This window comes from Equus przewalskii, chromosome X (genome assembly GCF_037783145.1).
Source record: "Equus przewalskii isolate Varuska chromosome X, EquPr2, whole genome shotgun sequence".
NCBI lineage: Eukaryota > Metazoa > Chordata > Mammalia > Perissodactyla > Equidae > Equus > Equus przewalskii.
Window position 1 is genome coordinate 456,461 of NC_091863.1, and position 17,712 is coordinate 474,172.

The 17,712-nt window shown below is 55.5% G+C and overlaps 1 protein-coding gene across 3 annotated transcripts in view; it reads left to right on the top strand.

Moving 5' to 3' along the window:
* Positions 1–17,018, top strand: part of IL3RA (interleukin 3 receptor subunit alpha) — a 28,084-nt gene extending 11,066 nt beyond the window's left edge. Inside the window, exons 12-22 of one of the 3 annotated variants that reach the window (XM_070603572.1) lie at positions 2,504–2,591; positions 8,993–9,111; positions 9,642–9,759; positions 10,505–10,637; positions 10,716–10,894; positions 12,695–12,810; positions 13,166–13,192; positions 13,827–13,944; positions 15,515–15,623; positions 16,374–16,452; positions 16,793–17,018. In XM_070603572.1, coding sequence (XP_070459673.1) covers positions 2,504–2,591; positions 8,993–9,111; positions 9,642–9,759; positions 10,505–10,637; positions 10,716–10,894; positions 12,695–12,810; positions 13,166–13,192; positions 13,827–13,944; positions 15,515–15,623; positions 16,374–16,452; positions 16,793–16,867 — 1,161 coding nt within the window. In that variant the 3' untranslated portion in view covers positions 16,868–17,018. The remainder of the gene's footprint in view (positions 1–2,503; positions 2,592–8,992; positions 9,112–9,641; positions 9,760–10,504; positions 10,638–10,715; positions 10,895–12,694; positions 12,811–13,165; positions 13,193–13,826; positions 13,945–15,514; positions 15,624–16,373; positions 16,453–16,792) is intronic. The other 2 variants (XM_070603573.1, XR_011535754.1) reach the window with 2 other exon arrangements.
* The last annotated feature ends 694 nt before the right edge of the window (positions 17,019–17,712 follow it).

The window sequence follows — 17,712 nt, forward strand, 5'->3', positions numbered from 1 at the left end:
GGCGGTGGCGGTTTCGGGGGCCCCCCCCCCCCGTCTGGAGGTGGGTTCGGCCTCCTTATCTCGCAACCGCCCCCTGGTTCCTGCCGTCGCACCTGCTGTCACTCAGGCCGCGGGCCCTGCCTGCACCCTCTGAGCCTGACCCCCGGGGTCGGGGTCGGGGTGGGGGGGGTCCCCAGAGCTGGTTGCAAGCGCCCCCAGCGCTGCATCTCGGCTCCGCGTGCAATCCCAGCGCGGCCAGTGCGTCCTGGAGGCGGCGGCGTCACCCGGGGGGTCCAGGGCGACTCCGTCTGAACGCGATGGATCGATCGATCGATCGACGATCCAGTTTGCAAACGCTGCAGAGACGCCAGAGGCACGTCCGTTTTTTTGGGGGGGGGGGACCCGACGTCGCGAGCCGGACTCGACACCCCCCCCCCAACCCCGCTCCGCAGCCCCGTCATCCGGGCACCCGGGGGGGCAGCGGAGGGGGCGGCGCCGGGAGGAGGGGGGTGTGCGCCCGGCGCGCCGCCCCCAGGGAGGCCTCCGGGATTTCCTCCGTCAGGAAGCGGCGGCCGCCGGGCTCGCCGCCAAGAGGAAGCGGCGCCGGGAAAGGACCCGAGTTCTGAGCCGCAGGAGGGAGGAGGGGGAGGGAGGGGGTCCCAGGTGTCCGCCCCGCCGCCTGGGGTCGGGCGCCCGGGGGTGGGGCCCCACCGACACGGAGGTTATAAAAAACCCGGATCGGATCGGGGCACAAAGCCGCTTCGCTTTCCCCGCGCGGACGCTGGAGGGGCCGCCGAGGCCCAGGTGAGAGAGACCCCGCCGGGTGGTGGGAGGGTGGGGGTCACGGGGTCACGGGGGCACGAGGTCGGGGGGGGGCTGCGGGGCACGGGGGACCCCCCCCCCCAACACACACACACCCGCCTCGGGTTCCAGCCGGCCTTGCGCGCCGACCCCAGAGACGCTGGGGCGAACGAGGATGCTGCCTTCTCGGGAAACGGAGGCACCGGGGTGGAGCCTCGCTGCAGGCTGGGGGCGTTGGGGTCACGGGGTGGAGCCTGAAAATGCGTTTTTACCGTTTTTAAAATTTTTTTTTTTTTTGAGGAAGATTGGCCCTGAGCTAACTACTGCCAAGCCTCCTCTTTTTTTTTTTTTTTTTTTTTTTGCTGAGGAAGACTGGCCCTGAGCTCACATCCATGCCCATCTTCCTCTACTTTCTATGTGGGACTCTGACCACCACGTGGCTTGCTGAGCGGGGCCATGTCCACACCCGGGATCTCAACCAGCCCGGGGGCTGGGACCCCAGGTGGGTGGTTCTGGAAGCCCGAATGGGACTCAGACGGCCGCGAAGGGCTTATCAAGGCGGAGATCCCGGCCGGCGGCAATATGCACACGGGCCCAAAGGTGGACACCGCCGTCGGGGGCTGGATGCGTAGACGGAATGCGGTGCAGCCACGCGGTGGAATATTACGCAGCCGTGAACGGGAGCGAGGCCCTGACACAGCTGCGCGTGGACGGACCCTGAACGCACGACGCTCAGAGACGGAAGCACACGCAGAAGGATGCACAGCGCGGGATCCCGTTGAGGGGAAATGTCCAGAGCCGGCAAACCCCACGACAGAAAGCGGATTCGTGGACGGGGACGGGGACGGGGAGCGACTGCTGGTGGGGACGGGCGCTCCGTTTGGGGGGGTGAGAATGTTCTGGAATCGGATGGGGGTGAACACGGTGAATGCCGCTGGGCGAGCTGGGGAGCCCCGGGCCTGGGCGTGGGGGCAGCTGAGACCCCCCCCTTTCCGATGGAGCCTGTGTTGGGTGCGGTGACGGGGGGCTGCGAACGCCCTGAGGGAGGTAGGGAGAGTCTGTGACCCCTCCTCGACCCCAAGGCTCGGCTGTGGGGTCGTCTGCTTGTGTGGCAGCCCCGGGCGGGCCCCCAAGGCACTGACGACGTGTGCAAAATGAGACTCGGGGTGGGGAGGAGCGGGGGGTCCGTCAGGAGGTGTGTGGACCCCCCCGCCGAGTCGGGGTCCGAGGAGTGCACAGCGAGCTCCCTGGGGGCCATGGGAAAAACTTCCGGCCGGGCGTGTGGGGCGGCGTTGGGTTCCCGGAACGCGGCCGGGTCAGGAAACGGGCGGCGCTGCCGTCAGACGTTAATGGGACTTCCTGCCCGGCTCCAGGACCCGGCGCCGCCTGGGTCGGGGCGGGTTTTGCCGGGTGTGGACGAGCGCGGGGCCGAGGGCCGGCTCTTAACCCCCGGGTGGGGGCCTTCGAGACAGGGGGACGGACACACACGCGTGCACACACAGAGAGAGACGGGCACGTGTGCACACAGGCACACGCGTGTGCAAAAGCATGAGCATGCACACATAGGCATACACACGGAGGCACATATATGCACACACACGCATGTGCATGCACACTTATATGCACACATGTGCACACACACGGACACGCATGCACACGCGTGTGCACACGCACGGGAGGGCCAGGAACGATGCGCCCACGCTCACTCCGCCTTCTCTTCCAGCGCACACGCCCGCCCGCCGGCCCCATGGCCTTCGTCTGGATCACGCTGTTCCTGACCCCCACCTCCGGCCTGCTGCGCCCGGACCAGGGTAGGCCCCCGGGACGGCCGTCTGTCCATCCGTCCGTCCGTCCTCCGTCTGAGGGTCTGTGGAGGGGGGGGCTCTTCTCCAGTTACCCTGTTTCTTCTGATTCCGAAGTGGAGCTGGTCTAGATGCCCCTGTCCTGATGGAGCTCTGGGCACGATGGTCGATTGCTTCCCTCTGCCCAGGATTTCTTTTTTTCTTGAGGAAGATTGGCCCTGAGCTAACTGCGGCCAATCCTCTTTTTTTTTTTTTTTGCTGAGGAAGATTGGCCCTGAGCTAACTACTGCCAATCCTCCTTTTCTTTCTTTCTTTTTTGCTGAGGAAGACTGGCCCTCAGCTAACATCCATGCCGATCTTCGTCTACTTTATATGTGGGACACTCACCACAGCATGGCTTGTCAAGCGGGGCCATGTCCACACCAGGGATCCAAACCATCTGTGCTGGGAAACGGGGCTCCAGCCATAAGCCAGGGCGTCCAGGTCACTCACCTGCCAAAACTGGGGCATCTTTGCATGACCGTTCCAAGCTCCTGGGCATCTTTGCCCGTCTTGGTCTCCCCGGGGGGGCCCTGTGTCTGCGTCTGTCTCTGAGGAGGACGCTGTCCTTGGATTCAGGGCCGCCTCCTCCAGGAAGCCCTCCTCTCCATCCTTGATTCAGGGCCGCCTCCTCCAGGAAGCGCTCCTCTCCATCCTTGATTCAGGGCCGCCTCCTCCAGGAAGCCCTCCTCTCCATCCTTCCCTTCATCACAGCTGCAAAGACCCTGTTTGCCAATAAGGCCCCGTGCAAGGGTCCTGGGTTCAGGGCTGAATTTGGGGGGCCCGCGATTCGGCCCCTCACAGGGCTGAATTCGAGGGGACGGCCCCGGGGTCCTGGCATCGTGACCTCTGACCTCCCTGGAGGAGTGTGTGGACACCATGCAGGACTTTTTACGGGGCAGACGGGGTCCCGTTTCGTTGGGTAGATGCCAGTCCCGGGGTGACAGCCCACGCCGACCTCGGGGCCGGTCTGGGGCCGAGACCGCGGCCTCCTCTGTGGTCACTTCAGGCCGCCGGGTTTTCTGGGATCATTGACCACAGGCAGGAAGCGAATTGTTCGAGTCCTAAGGAGAAGTGGTTAGTCCTCCACACTCGAGTATGAATTAGCTCCACGGTTTTCACAGCTGGCTTTTCGTTAGCGTGACGCGTTTTTTTTCTGTTCCCACAGAGTTTTGAACCCCAGATGCCAATTTTATTTCTTGCTGGATTTTCGCGGCTGATATTTGGGGAAGGAATTTCGTGTCTGTGTTCATGAGGCCTCGCGTTTTCTTCGAACGTCTCTGTCTGATTTTGGCGTCGGGAGAACGCGCCGGTCCCATAAAATGAGTCCGAAAACGTTTCCTTTTCTGCTCTGTCTCCTCTTTCATTCCTAAAATTCCTCATTTTATTTCCCCTCTTTTTTTGAGGTTTTTCCAATTATCTTGTTTTTTGCATAGAAACAGCTTTGGGTTTTCTTGGCTGTCCGTGTACTTTTTGAAATGATTAAAGATTTTAATGAATCTTCCGTGGACAACTGATAAAAATACGAATTCTGCTATTATTGACTAGCTGGTAGTTTTTTATCAACTTTTCTCTGGTTTTACTGTTTTCTCTACTTGTTTCCTCAGTTCAAGAGGGAGTTTGTGCTTATGCCTCATGCGTTTTGAAACTTTGTTCCTGGGAGCACAGATGTGAGGATGAAAGGGCCATTTTATCCTGTGGAAATTTCTCTTTTTATACCAGAAACCGTCCTTGTCCTGCAGTCTACGTGGTCTTACATTAATGTAGCATTTTCGGGTTTCGCATGATTAGAGTTTCTGCAAAATACACTTTTCTAGTATTTTCATTGACATTTAATTTGAATGTATGATTAAATGTATACATTTAATAAATTTAATTTATCAAATTTATTTTAATAATTTTCTATTACTTAAAGTAAATAATTAAATAATTTAATTATTCAATTTAAATATTATAATTTCTATTACATTTAATTTAAATTATTACATTTGATATGAAATTTAATATTTTAATTTGGTATTATTTTAACTTATTTAATTAAATCGTCTAATATTATTTTAATTTATTTACATTCTAATTTGAAAATAAATTTATTTAAATTGAATTGAATTTAAAATTGAAATTTCAATTTTAATAATTTGATTTAAAATTAATTGTTTTAATTAAAAAATTCATTATTTTAATTTACACTATTTAATTTAAATGATAGAAAATAACTAATACATAATAATATCTATTATTTAAATTTACACTTTAATTTAATGTAAATTAAAGGCATTTAAAGTACCTTCCTTGTAGACAGCACACTGTGGGGGGGGGTTTTTTTTTAATCGAGTCTGACAACCTTTTCTTTCCATTGGGCCGTTTAGACCCTTCACACGTCATGTAATTATCAATACAGTTGGGTTTAATTCTACCATTTTGCTACTTGTTTGCTATTTTCCTCAGTTTTTCTTTGTTCTTTTCCCCTCTTTTCCTGGCACCTGTTCCCTTAATTCTTTTTTAGTGTTCCGTTGTTTTTCCTCCATTGGCTTTTCGTCTCTACCTCGCTATCGATTTCGGGTTCCTCCGGATTTTAAATATCCGCCCTTCATCGATCACGTACCATCTTCCAATATCACTCTACTTCGGCCAGGACGGAGGAGCCTTGAAACAGAATACTTTTATTTCTCCCCTCGTCCTTCACGCTGTCACACCTTTCACGTCTACCCATTTTATAAAGCCCACCCTGCACTGGGCTTGTTTTTATTTTAAACAATCACATTTTTACATATTTACTATTTACATATTTATACACCATTCACACATTCACGTGCTGTTTGCATATTTACATGCTATTTGCATATTCGCGTGCTATTTGCATATTCACATACTACTCACATGTTTGCGTGCTATTCGCACATTCGATACGTCTGCATATCATTTGCATATTTATACAGTTTGCATATTCACGAGCTATTTGCATATTTACATGCTATTTGCATTTCCGCGCGCTATTCGCAGGTTCACATGCTATTCGCGCATTCAAAACCGTTTGCACAACATTTGCATATTTGCATGCGGTTTGCATATTCACGTGCTATTTGCATGTTCCCGTATATTTGCATATTCGCATGCTATTTGCGTGTCTGCATACATTTGGGGACACTCGCTGTGGATCCCTGTTCCCCCTTTCCTCCCGTGTTTCTTGGTGTAGACCTGAGTTTCCATCTGGGGTTCTTTTCCTTCAGGAGGAAGAGCGTCCTTCAACCTTTCTCCAGAACCCCGGTCTTTCGGGGAAAGAATCCTTTCAGTTTTTGCCAGTCTGAAAAACGGCTTCCTTTCACCTTCCTTTTCTTGCAAAACACAGGATTCTGTGTCAACAGGGGCTTTCTGCGGCGGTGGTTTTTCCTTCCACATTTCGGGATGGCGTTCTCTTATCTTGTGTCTTCCATCGATGGTAGCGAGAAATCAGCGGAAATTCTTATCTTTGTTTTTTTTTTGTTAATAGGTATTGTGTTTTTTCCCCCCCCTCTGGTTGTTTTGCAGAATTTCTTGATGCCACTTTTTTTTTTTTTTTTTAAGCAGTTGGGTTGCGGGGTCTCCTGGTCGGTTGGCTTCATATTTTTTTCTTTGGGGCTTCAGCGTGCACCCCTCCGATTGCATTTCCTTCAAGTCCTCCGACCTTTTCTTCGCCACCCGCTTGGAAGCCCGTGCGCTGCATTTTTTTTGCATTTCAGACGTTCTCTGTCCTACAAGTCCCGTTTGGCTCTTTTAAAAAAAAAAAAAAAAAAAAACGCATCTTCCATCCCTCCCTGTGCGGTGTGGACCGTCCCCTTTAAGTCCTGGAACATATTTCTAGCGGCTCTTTTAAGGTCCTTGTCAGTTCCTTGCACGCCTGTCGTTTATGGGGCTGTTTGCACGCACGGGCATCTCGCCCTGGTCGCCGGGAAGCGCGTCCCCGCATCTCTGCCCGGCTGGGAATTTTTTATGGGGTCCCAGGTATTGGAGACGACGGGCTGGTGGGGGTCTGGCCTTTCGTGTTCCTTTAAAAAGACGCGGCGTTGAGTGTTTTCCGGCTGTTCCTTGGTGGGTGGGTCGTCCCTCAGCAGGTGCCGGACGGGAAACGCTCCTGGGAGGGACGCTTGGCAGCGCGGCTGGTGGGGAGACGGGAATCCGAGGCCCGACCCTTGACCTCCGACCTCGAGGGGATTTCCTACCGTTTGGGGTTTTGGGAAAGTGCCCCAAAGTGGAGGACGCCGCCTCCGGGAAGGAGGCGGGGATTGCTCACGCACGGCAGGGAACAATGTCCTGCGTGTTTGCATTGGTTTTGTTGTATTTGTCGTCCAGATTTTCCTGGTCTTTTTCTTTTTTTGGCATGAGAGTTTTTTCTTTGTGAGCAGAACCATAATCGGGTGGAGAATAAGCAAGTGTAAGAGCGCGCGTGGACGTTATTGATTAATTCATGACAGAAGATGCCATGGTTATGTCCTTTTATGGCATATATATGTGTACATACACACATACATATACATTCATTATTTGTATAAATACAGCATTTAGAAAAATAAAATATAATTATATTATAATTATATAAATGACTATAATTCTTCACTATTAGTATAAATATAGTATTTAGAAAACTAAACTGAAATATAATTATTCGTATATTATATAAACTAATGTATAATTATTCACTATTAGCATATAGTACTTAGAAAAGTAAACTAAAATATAATTATAGTATAATTATATAAACGAATATATAATTATTCACTATTTGTATAAATAAAGTAGAAAAACTAAAATATAAGTATTTTATAATTATGTTAATATGTAATTATTCATTATTTGTCTAAATACAGTATTTGGAAAAATAAACTAAAAGATAATTATTTTATAATTATGTAAACTAATATATAATTATCCACTATTTGTATACATACAGTATTTAGAAAACTAAACTAAAATATAATTTATTATAATTATATAAACTATAATTATATAATTATAATTATTCACTATTCAATTATTCAAAATTTGCAACAACATAGTATTTAGGAAAAAACTAAAATATAATTATAATTATATAAACTAATATATAATTATTCACTATTTTTCTAAATATAGTATTTAGAAAAATAAACTAAAATATAATTGTATTATAATTATATAAACTATTATGTAATTATAATTATTCACTATTCACTATATAATTATTCACTATTTGCATAAATATAGTATTTAGAAAAATTAACTAAAATATAATTATATTATAATTATATAAACTAATATATAATTATTCACTATTTGGATAAATAAAGTAGAAAACCTAAAATATAAGTATTTTGTAATTATGTTAACTAATATGTAATTATTCAGTATTTGTATAAATAGAGTATTTAGAAAAATAAACTCAAATATAATAAAAATATGCTAAGACTCGTATTTACTACTCCACCACTCACGCACTGTTTATTTGGGCAGAAGTGAATGTAAATTTTGAGGCATAACAATCCATTCAAAATTACGGGCTCAGCTCATAAGAAATTTCCGTGGATGAGCTTTTTAGAGGAAGAGGTGAGGTTCAGAGAAAGTTTTGGCAGAAACCCAGATGGTCGTCCGGGTGGGTGTCGCTTGTGCAACGCAGGTTATCGATCTTGATGCCCCAACAGGGAACTTGCATTTCACGAACTTGGACAAAAAAGTTTATCAGCAGGGGCTGGCCCCGTGGCCGAGTGGTTAAGTTCGCGCGCTCCGCAGCAGGCGGCCCAGTGTTTCGTTAGTTCGAATCCTGGGCACGGACATGGCACTGCTCATCAAACCACGCTGAGGCAGCGTCCCACATGCCACAACTAGGAGAACCCACAACGAAGAATACACAACTATGTACCGGGGGGCTTTGGGGAGAAAAAGGAAAAAATAAAATCTTTAAAAAAAAAAAAAATTTATCAGCAGTCATTTCCTCGAAGTCCCCAAAACGTAGGGTCACAGATAAAATCTGACAAAGCATCTCATGTCCCTTTGTAGCTTTTTTTTTTCTGTTTTGAGGAAGACTGGCCCTGAGCCAACATCTGCTGCCAATCCTCCTCTTTTTTTTTTTTTTTTTTTTTGCTGAGGAAGATTAGCCCTGAGCTACCATCAGTTGCCAATCCTCCTTTTTTTTTTTTTTTTTTTTGCTGAGGAAGAGTGGCCCTGAGCTAACATCTGCCACCAATCTTCCCGGCCCCGTTTTTTTTTTTTTTTTTTTTTTTGCTGGCCGCCCCTCGTCCACGTAGATTCCACTTCCCAACGAGATCAGCCAACTCGGGGGGGAGAAACACGTTCCCATCGCGAGGCTGGTTCAAGCGTCTTGCGTGTCTCTCCCCGACCGTAACCCGTGAACGTTTCAGATCCGAGCCCGCCGATTCAGAATGTGAGGATGGAGCCGGAAAGTCAGAGACTGACCTGGGACCTCCACGGAAATGTGAGCGGGATCGAGTGCTCGCAAAGCCTGGAGTACAACGTCACGGTAAAGCACCTTCGCCGTACGATGAGCGTGGTAGACGTTTCCAGTAGCCTCATGTTTAATCCATCACCGTACATACGTGTCCCTTGAACCCTTTCCCAACCCCGTTTCCCTCCGGTCAACACTCATCTGTTCTCTTGGGCCGTCTGTTTCTTTATCTTCCACATAGGAGTGAAATCCTGCAGTATTTGTCTTTCTCGGTCTGACTTATTTCACTCAACATCATACCCTCAGGGTCCATCCTCATTGTTGAGAATGGGACGATTTTTTTCCTTTTTCATGGCTGAGTAGTATTCCATTGTGTATAAATACCACATATTCTTTATCCAATCACCAGTCTATGGGCACATGTGTTGCTTCCGCGTCTTGGCCCTTGTGAGTAATGCTGCCGCGATGAACATAGGGGTGCACGAGTGTCTTTGAATTGCTGATTTCCTAAAACCGTCATTTTTTTAAAAAAAAAACCTAAATAGTATCGATATGAGACGAGGTCTGTTCTCTAAGCAACCAGCAAATGACTCCATCTATCTCAGGCCAGAAAAAACCAGTACTGCCAGTTTCCAGTGCTTCCCTCGTGCGGATCGAAAAACTACACGGTGTTCGTGACCGGAGGGCAGCCATTCTCAACGTCGATTGGCTACCCTGAGCCGGGTGAGGGGACAACGCTCTTGATGGTTTTTCTTGGGCGTCCATCATCTGAGTCTCAAAATAACCACTTTTAACTCGGGTGGATCTCCAGGGACGTATGCTGAGCGACAAAGTGACCAGCCCAGGGGGTCGCATGCGGTGTGATTTTCTTCCCACGACCTTCTTGAAAGGACGAAGCTGTGCAATTAATTGGGGGACAACTGGGTGGCCAGCAGGGGTGGGTGGACTGAGGGGAGTGGGTGAGGTTATAAAAGGACGGGGATCCACCTTGGGCATGCACGTGGCAGGGTACGTGGGATGTCTCTGTGCTTTCTTTTTTTTTATTTTTCTTGAGGAAGATTAGCCCTGAGCTAACTACTGCCAATCCTCCTTTTTTTTTTTTTTTTTTTGCTGAGGAAGACTGGCCCTGAGCTAACTGCTGGCAATCCTCCTCTTTTTTTTTTCCTTTTTTTTTTTTTTTTGCTGAGGAAGACTGGCCCTGAGCTAATATCCATGCCCATCTTCCTCCATTTTATATGTGGGACGCCTACCACAGTGTGGCTTGAGAAGCGGTGCCATGTCCGCACCCGGGATCCGAACCCGTGAACCCCGGGCCGCCGAAGCAGAATGTGCGAACTTAACCACTGCACCACCGGGCCGGCCCCTGTGTTACGTCTTCTGACGGTGACATGGGAATTGCCAAGGGTCTTGATCCCCGCGTCCCCCTAAAACCAGCCCCGTTTTCGTTTTCTCTTCTTGGGGAGCCCAGAAGGGAACCCTGGGGCGGCCGCCCAGAACCTCACGTGCTGGGTCCACGATGTGGATTTCCTGACGTGCCGCTGGGCCGTGGGCAGCGCGGCGCCCAGAGACGTCCAGTACCACCTGCACGTGGGGGAGGCGAGGTAGGACCGTCCGGGGCTCGGGGGTGGGGGTGTGGGGGGGACCGCGGGGTCACCCCCGGACGTGCCTCCTCCTCACAGGACCTCCGAGGGGCGGGAGTGTCCGGGTTACACGGCGGACGAGCGGGGGACACACGTGCGGTGCCGTTTCGACGACCTCTCTGGGTTCTCCAACGGGCTGTACCGGTTCCGAGTGAGGGGCACCAGCCGAGCTTCCGGAATCCCCTGCTCGGAGATGTTCGAACAATTATCGCGAATCGGTGAGTGAGGGTCCGGGGCACGTCCGTCACCGCCCCGACCTCGGTGGGTCCAATGCCCCTTGTCCTCAGCGATGAAATCCCTGATGGGACTTTGGAACCAAAAACCTTTCTAAAAAAAAAAAAAACTACGTTGGGATTATTTTCTTTAGCTAGACCCTGTCCGCAAATGGTGACGGCTTCGAGCCCCGTGAAACCTGGGCCCGCCCCGGCTGGTCCGCGTCCACGAGGCCGGCTGGCTGATGCGTTGAGAGGATGGTGCGAGAAGAAATGAGGGGGTGGGTCCTGCAAAGAGCGGAGGGGACGCTGTTTTTGGTCCGTGGTGTTCAGTGTTGAGCTGACCGGCTGGGTTTCACGTGCATCGGGTGGAGGCCGTGCTGCCTCAGACTCGGGGTGCTCCCTGGAAGGGCACAGAGACAGCTTTGGGGCCCAGCTGCAACACAGCATCTTAGCACCCAGGCCCCCGGGGTCCAACAACCACCCACAGAGAGAGAGAGAGGAGGAGGAGGCCGTGGAGATGGAGGCAGAGATCTGAGTGCTGATCCACAGACAGGGAGCACCCAGGCCGGCCGGCAGCCACCACCAGAAACTGGGGGACGGGGAGGAACGGCCCAGATTGTGTGTCGGGTCCCAGAAGGAAGTGACCCTGCCCACACTTGGGTCCCGGAGTCCCAGCCTCCAGATTAGGGAGCCCTCGCACGTCTGGGGTTCAAGCCACCTGTTTGTGGTCCTTGGTTTCGTTGCAGATTCAGGGGGAAGTGGACGGGGAGCGGGAGGAGGAGGGGGAGGTGTGGGCAGAGGGGGGCGTGGACCGGAGGGGGAGCGGGAGGCGGAGGGGGAGGTGGGGTGGAGGCGGAGGTGGGGTGCCGGGGGTGTGGACCGGAGGGGGAGCGGGAGGCAGAGGGGGAGCGGGAGGCGGAGGGGGAGCGGGAGGTGGAGGCGGAGGTGGGGTGCCGGGGGTGTGGACCGGAGGGGGAGCGGGAGGCGGAGGGGGAGGTGGGGTGCAGGCGGAGGTGGGGTGCCGGGGGTGTGGACCGGAGGGGGAGCGGGAGGCGGAGGGGGAGCGAGAGGCGGAGGGGGAGCGGGAGGTGGAGGCGGAGGTGGGGTGCCGGGGGTGTGGAGCGGAGGGGCCGGCGGGAGGGGGACGGGTGGAGGAGAAGGGAAGAGTGAGGAGGCGGGAGGGGAGCAGAGGGAGGAAGGGCGGGGGACCCAGCGCTGGGAACCCCCCGCAGGGAGCTGGGACCTCCGGCCAGGCTCGGGGTGGGGCTCCCTCGGAGGAGGCGGGTGGGGACACGGGCCGGGGCTCCTGGTGGGGTCCGGTCTGCGCGTGCGCATGGCATGGCGACGCTGACAGAGCCCCGGGAGTCAGGGAAGGGAGAACGCGCGAGGGAGGCCTGGCGGCGGGCAGAGCCCTGGGACCGCACGGGGCGGGGCGCGGCGGGGGCGGGGCGGGGGCGGGAGGGTCCCTGGAGGCGGGGTCCGGGGGAGGCCGGAAGGCAACGGGGCGGAAACCTGGAACGGGCTACGCAGCCCGCCCGATGCTTGCGGGAGACTTCCTCCCTCTGCCGGAGAAAGCTGGAATCAGGACCATTGCAGTAGCCAGAGGGGACAGAATAAGCGTTGTTCTGGGGGACGTCAGGGGCACACACCCTTCCAGGAGGCTCCCGGGCCGGGCGGGGTGGGGCCTGAGAGCCAGTCCCAGCGCTCCCTCCAGCTACCCATCCCTACATATTTTTTTTTCTTAATTAAGTCACATTTTTTTGACTTGCTTTACTCCTAAAAAGGTCTGTTTTCCTCGCCTAGAGAGATTAAGCCCGCCCAACATCACGGGGTGGTGTAATAAAACCTATTCTCTCCTGGAGTGGGAGATGTCAAGCCGCTTCAGTTGGAAATTTACCTACGAACTTGAAATACAACAGGTAATGGCTTCTCCCGGCTGGTGGCCGTCGTTCTCTAAAACCCGTGTGCCGGGGGCTTTCAGGTGGATAAGACGCAAAAAAAAAAAAAAAAAGGAGGATTGGCAGTAGTTAGCTCAGGGCTAGTCTTCCTCAGCAAAAAAAAAAAAAAAAAAAAAAAAAAAAGGATTGGTAGTAGTTAGCTCAGGGCCAGTCTTCCTCAGCAAAAAAAAAAAAAAAAAAAAAAAGGATTGGCAGTAGTTAGCTCAGGGCCAGTCTTCCTCAGCAAAAAATGAGTCTTAACCACTAGACCCCCCCCCAGACCTGGGTCTTAGGGGACAGGGGCAGGTGCCCACTGCTGTCTGCTTTTGTCTTGCAGGGCGCGGGTCCTGCCGACCTGGTCCAGGTGAGGGTTCCCATCGCCCCTCGAAGGTGGCATCGGCCCAGCGCAGGCCAGTGTTCCCACATGGGCGGTCGGTGCGTTAGACACGCATCTCATAGCCACCATCGGCGTGTCCTCTTCCGTGTCTGAGGAGGACGCTGTCCTTGGATTCAGGGCCGCCTCCTCCAGGAAGCCCTCCTCTCCATCCTTGATTCAGAGCCGCCTCCTCCAGGAAGCCCTCCTCTCCATCCTTGATTCAGGGCCGCCTCCTCCAGGAAGCCCTCCTCTCCATCCTTCCCGTCATCACACCTGCAAAGACCCTGTTTCCAAATCCGGTCTCATTCCTGGGTCCCTGGGGTCCTGTCTTTCTCAGGTTGGGCCCACGGCCCTATTCCCGCGTGTGTGTCTGGTCCCCGAATTTCCCTTCCATCTCGGGACGGTGGTCATATTGCGGCAGAGCCCACTGCCCTCCATCCGACGTCCTCTAGCTAATTGCATCTGCACGGACCCTATTTCCAGAGAAAGTCCCCTTCCGAGGCGCTGAGGGCTGGGGCTCCCACCTGTGAAATTGGGGGGCACCCACCCAACCCGTGACAGGGCCCCGTCCTTCTCTCCCCGCCGACGGGGGATGGTTTTTTCTTCTTTCCTGTCTTGTCAGGTACAGGACTTTGAAACGTTCTACGGGATGCCCAATCCCGGGACCTACACCGTAAGGATAAGAGCCCGTGGGTACTTCACCGGAATCGTGAGCGAGTGGAGCGCCCCCAAGAACTTTGGTGAGCGGGGCACCCTTCCCTCTCCCCGTTTTGTGTGTTGGACGCTGTAGGTCCCGTCCCCGGTCGGGGCTCCGTCCACGTCGGTGTCCCCCAAAGGGGGCTCTGACAGGGCCGCCTCCTCCAGGAAGCCCTCCTCTCCATCCTTGATTCAGGGCCGCCTCCTCCAGGAAGCCCTCCTCTCCATCCTTGATTCAGGGCCGCCTCCTCCAGGAAGCCCTCCTCTCCATCCATGATTCAGGGCCGCCTCCTCCAGGAAGCCCTCCTCTCCATCCTTAGATTCAGGGCCGCCTCCTCCAGGAAGCCCTCCTCTCCATCCTTGATTCAGGGCCGCCTCCTCCGGGAAGCCCTCCTCTCCATCCATGATTCAGGGCCGCCTCCTCCAGGAAGCCCTCCTCTCCATCCTTGATTCAGGGCCGCCTCCTCCAGGAAGCCCTCCTCTCCATCCTTCCCTTCATCACACCTGCAAAGACCGTCTGTGATGGGCTGAACTGTGTCCCCCAAATTCACAGGTCGGGGTCCTGACCCCCAGGGCCTCAGGATGGGGCTGTGTTTGGAGACGGGTCTTTAAGGAGGGGATGGAGGTCAAATGAGGCATCCGGGGTCAGGACCTGGATGCGACTCTTGGGGGCACAGGTTTGGACTCATAACCACATGGAAGCCGCGTGCCCCTTCTGGCACCAGAGTCCCCTCACTTCCATCCGAGGGCCCACCCCGAGCTGCCCTCCTCGCTGCGGCTGCTGCGATGTCCCCGCAGACGGCCCTGGTGTGGCGGCTCCCAGCGTCCAGCAGCTCGAGTCCAAAGGCCACCTGGAGGCAGAATTCCTTCTTCCTTGGAGATAGGAGTCTTTTCTCTTGGGGGCCTTCGACTGATTAGACGAGGCCCACCCACCCTTCCGTGCTGTGTTCCCCTGCTGGACTCAGTTTCCCGTCACGTTCCCCTGTCCTGGCTGCTAGACTCTGAGCCCCCTGCCTCAGCTGTTCTTGCGAGTTGCCTGTCCAGCCCCTGCGGCAAAGAGCTCACTATTTGCCCCAAATCTTTTAATGCAATAGGTTTGTTTTTTTTTTTTAATCGAAATTATTGCAAAAACTCCAGGATGGACGCAGGATCAAATTCAAGCACCGAGGGGGTGGGGCACCCACGCTGCAGCCCTGGAGGGAGCGAAGGACGGGGTGCAAGGGGGTCCCTCCGCTGCTGGGCGGACGCGCCTCCCCAGGGCCGCCCGGCCGCGCCCCCTTCCCGCTGGGCCTGGCTGGGGACCAACTGGCGGGGAGGGGAGGCCCCCCGAGTCCTTTGAAATCCCTCCCGCGGCCGGGGCTCCTGCGCCCTGGCCAGACCAGAGGGCTCCCCGCGTCGGCGCTCAAGGCCCAGTGTCCTTTTGTGGGGAGCAGGGGGGTGGGCGCGCAGGTGGCGGCCGTCCCCAGGCGCACGGTGCTCCACGTGCCGGCCTCCTCCACATCCGGGGCCCCCGCGGAAGCGCCTGCGGCTGGGGTGAAGCCGCCCTCCTGGGCCCCCCACCCCGCCCCCAGGCCCGGCCCGGCCCGACGCGCCCCCTGCGCCCCCTTTCCCTAGTGTGCGACCCCGAGGAGGAGGGCGCGCGCCTCCGCGTCCGGCTGACCGCCTCGCTGACCGCGCTGGGCCCGCTGCTCGCGCTGGGGCTCCTCGTCCTGATCTGCAGAAAGTGAGCGCCCCGCGGCCCCGGGTTCGAGCCCTGGCTTCCCGGGGGGGGTCCCCACGCACACCGGACGCTGCACCTTTCCCCAACCCCCTGCGTGCGCACCCTCGCCCGTCCCGGGGCTCCCGGGGCCGCAAGGGTCATTCTGCAACCTCATCCTGGACCCCACCCCCTTCCTCCCTCCCTGAACCCCGAGCACCCGTGGGGGCTGCAGCCAGGCTCACCCTGCTTGCCCCCACTGTTTGCCCCCTTGCCCAGACTCCCTGGCCCCCAGCATCCTTCAGGACGTGGCTCTGGGGGGTGTCCTTCCCCACCCAGCGGGCGGCAGGCCAGCGACGGCATTGTGACAGCCTCCTCGGTGATGCCAGCCCTGCCCTGGCCTTGGGGTGTTTCTCGGGGTGCTCACCTGGTGGCCCCCACCCTCCCAGCCCCTTCAGGCTGCCCAAGGCAGGGCTTTAGGAGTGGGTGGGCCCCCCGCGCCCCGAGCTGGGACAACGGGCTTTGTGAGGCAGCTGTCTGGAGGGCACGTTGCCGTGATGACAAGGGCCTGGGGCCGCCCCCATGTTTATAGGGTCTCTGGCAGGGGGATGGGGTCAAGGAGGTTTAGCTCGCGCCAAGACTATGATTACTCGCTCGGGCGTTGTCTAGGCCTTGGGGGCCGGACCCTAGAGACCCCTCGGGGGGGAGGGTCGAGTCCTGCCTCCGGCCTGGTCGCTGGTGCCGGTTGCTGAGTTGGGGACGCCTGTCTCCCCCCAGGTACTCGCTGATGCGGAAGATCTTCCCGCCCATCCCTCACATGAAAGACCCCCTGAGTGACAGCCTGCAGAACAAGCTGGTACGGGTCTGGTGGTGGGGGGGGCGGGGTCTGGGGTCGAGGTGGGCACAGCCCGGCCGGGGAGCAGGAGGCTTGTCTGTGGGCCCCCAGTGGGCGCCCAGGATGTGACCAGGGGGGTGGTCCCCCGAGGTGCTCGCCCCGGTGGGCGGGGCCTGAGCCCACGTGGGGGGCGTGGTGTCCAGTTCGGGGTGGGGGGGAGGGGAGTTTGGGGGGAGGTAGGGGTTGGGGGGGGTTGTGGGGGGGGTGGTTGTGGCCCTGCCGGCCCCTGAGGCTGCTGCGGGTGCGCCCAGCGCCCCGTGTGCAGCTCGGCGCGCGAGTCGCCCCATCCGCGTCCCCGCAGATGATCTGGGAGGCCGGCAGAGACCCCCGGGAGGAGTGTCCGGTGGCGGAGGTGCAGGTTGTGGGGGAGACGTGAAGCTGGAGGCCGGGCCTCGTCCTCGGGGGGCACCGCACGGCCTGGCCGCGGTTGGACGGATGGACACGGGTGCCAGGAGTTGGGGGACGGGGGGGGGGCACCCCAGTGCTGTGTACATGGAGCTGCCGCTACGAAGAAAGAGAAAACAAAACACGTCGTGTCGTGCTCATTTCCTAAATAAAAGAGTTTTCCACCCTCTCGGTGGTCCCCCCGAAGGTGGGATCCGGCCCGTCGCCCCGAGGCCGCCAGGAGAGACCGGACTTTGCGCCCAGGGTCCCACTATCCATGCACGCGCTCCGCCCTGAGCTCTGTGTCGGAGGGCATTGCATCTTCTTGCTGCGTTTCCCCCTCCCAAGCACGTTAAGTGGCTTATGGCACGAGAGCGCCCCTCCGGCCCCTCGCCAGCTCCGCACGACCCCTGGGTGGGGGTGGGGGGCGCGCACAGGGATGCGGCGCGTGCGCAGCAGGCAGGGGGCGTCCCGGCGGCGAGGCCTCCGTGGGGGTGCAGAGACGGAGATGGGGGGAGGGGGGGACCCCCGCTGCCTGCCGCCCCGCCCACGGTGTTATTAATTCCTGACGGTGAGCCACCCCCGGACCCGCTGGAGGACAGCCCACCCGTGAACCCAGGAGAGAGGACGCCTGTGCGTCCGGGAACCTGGCCTCCAGGAGGTGGCTGCGCTGTGCAGTGACCTGATTCTTTGGCTTGCTTGCATTCTTAAGGTTCCAAGGTCTTAAGGGGCGGAAGCCAGCTTGAACTGCCTGCCATCCGCCGACTTTTTGCTAAATAGTGAGAGGATGCCGATGTGCGGAATGTCCCACGGGGCACCCCCCGGGGGTCAGCTGGA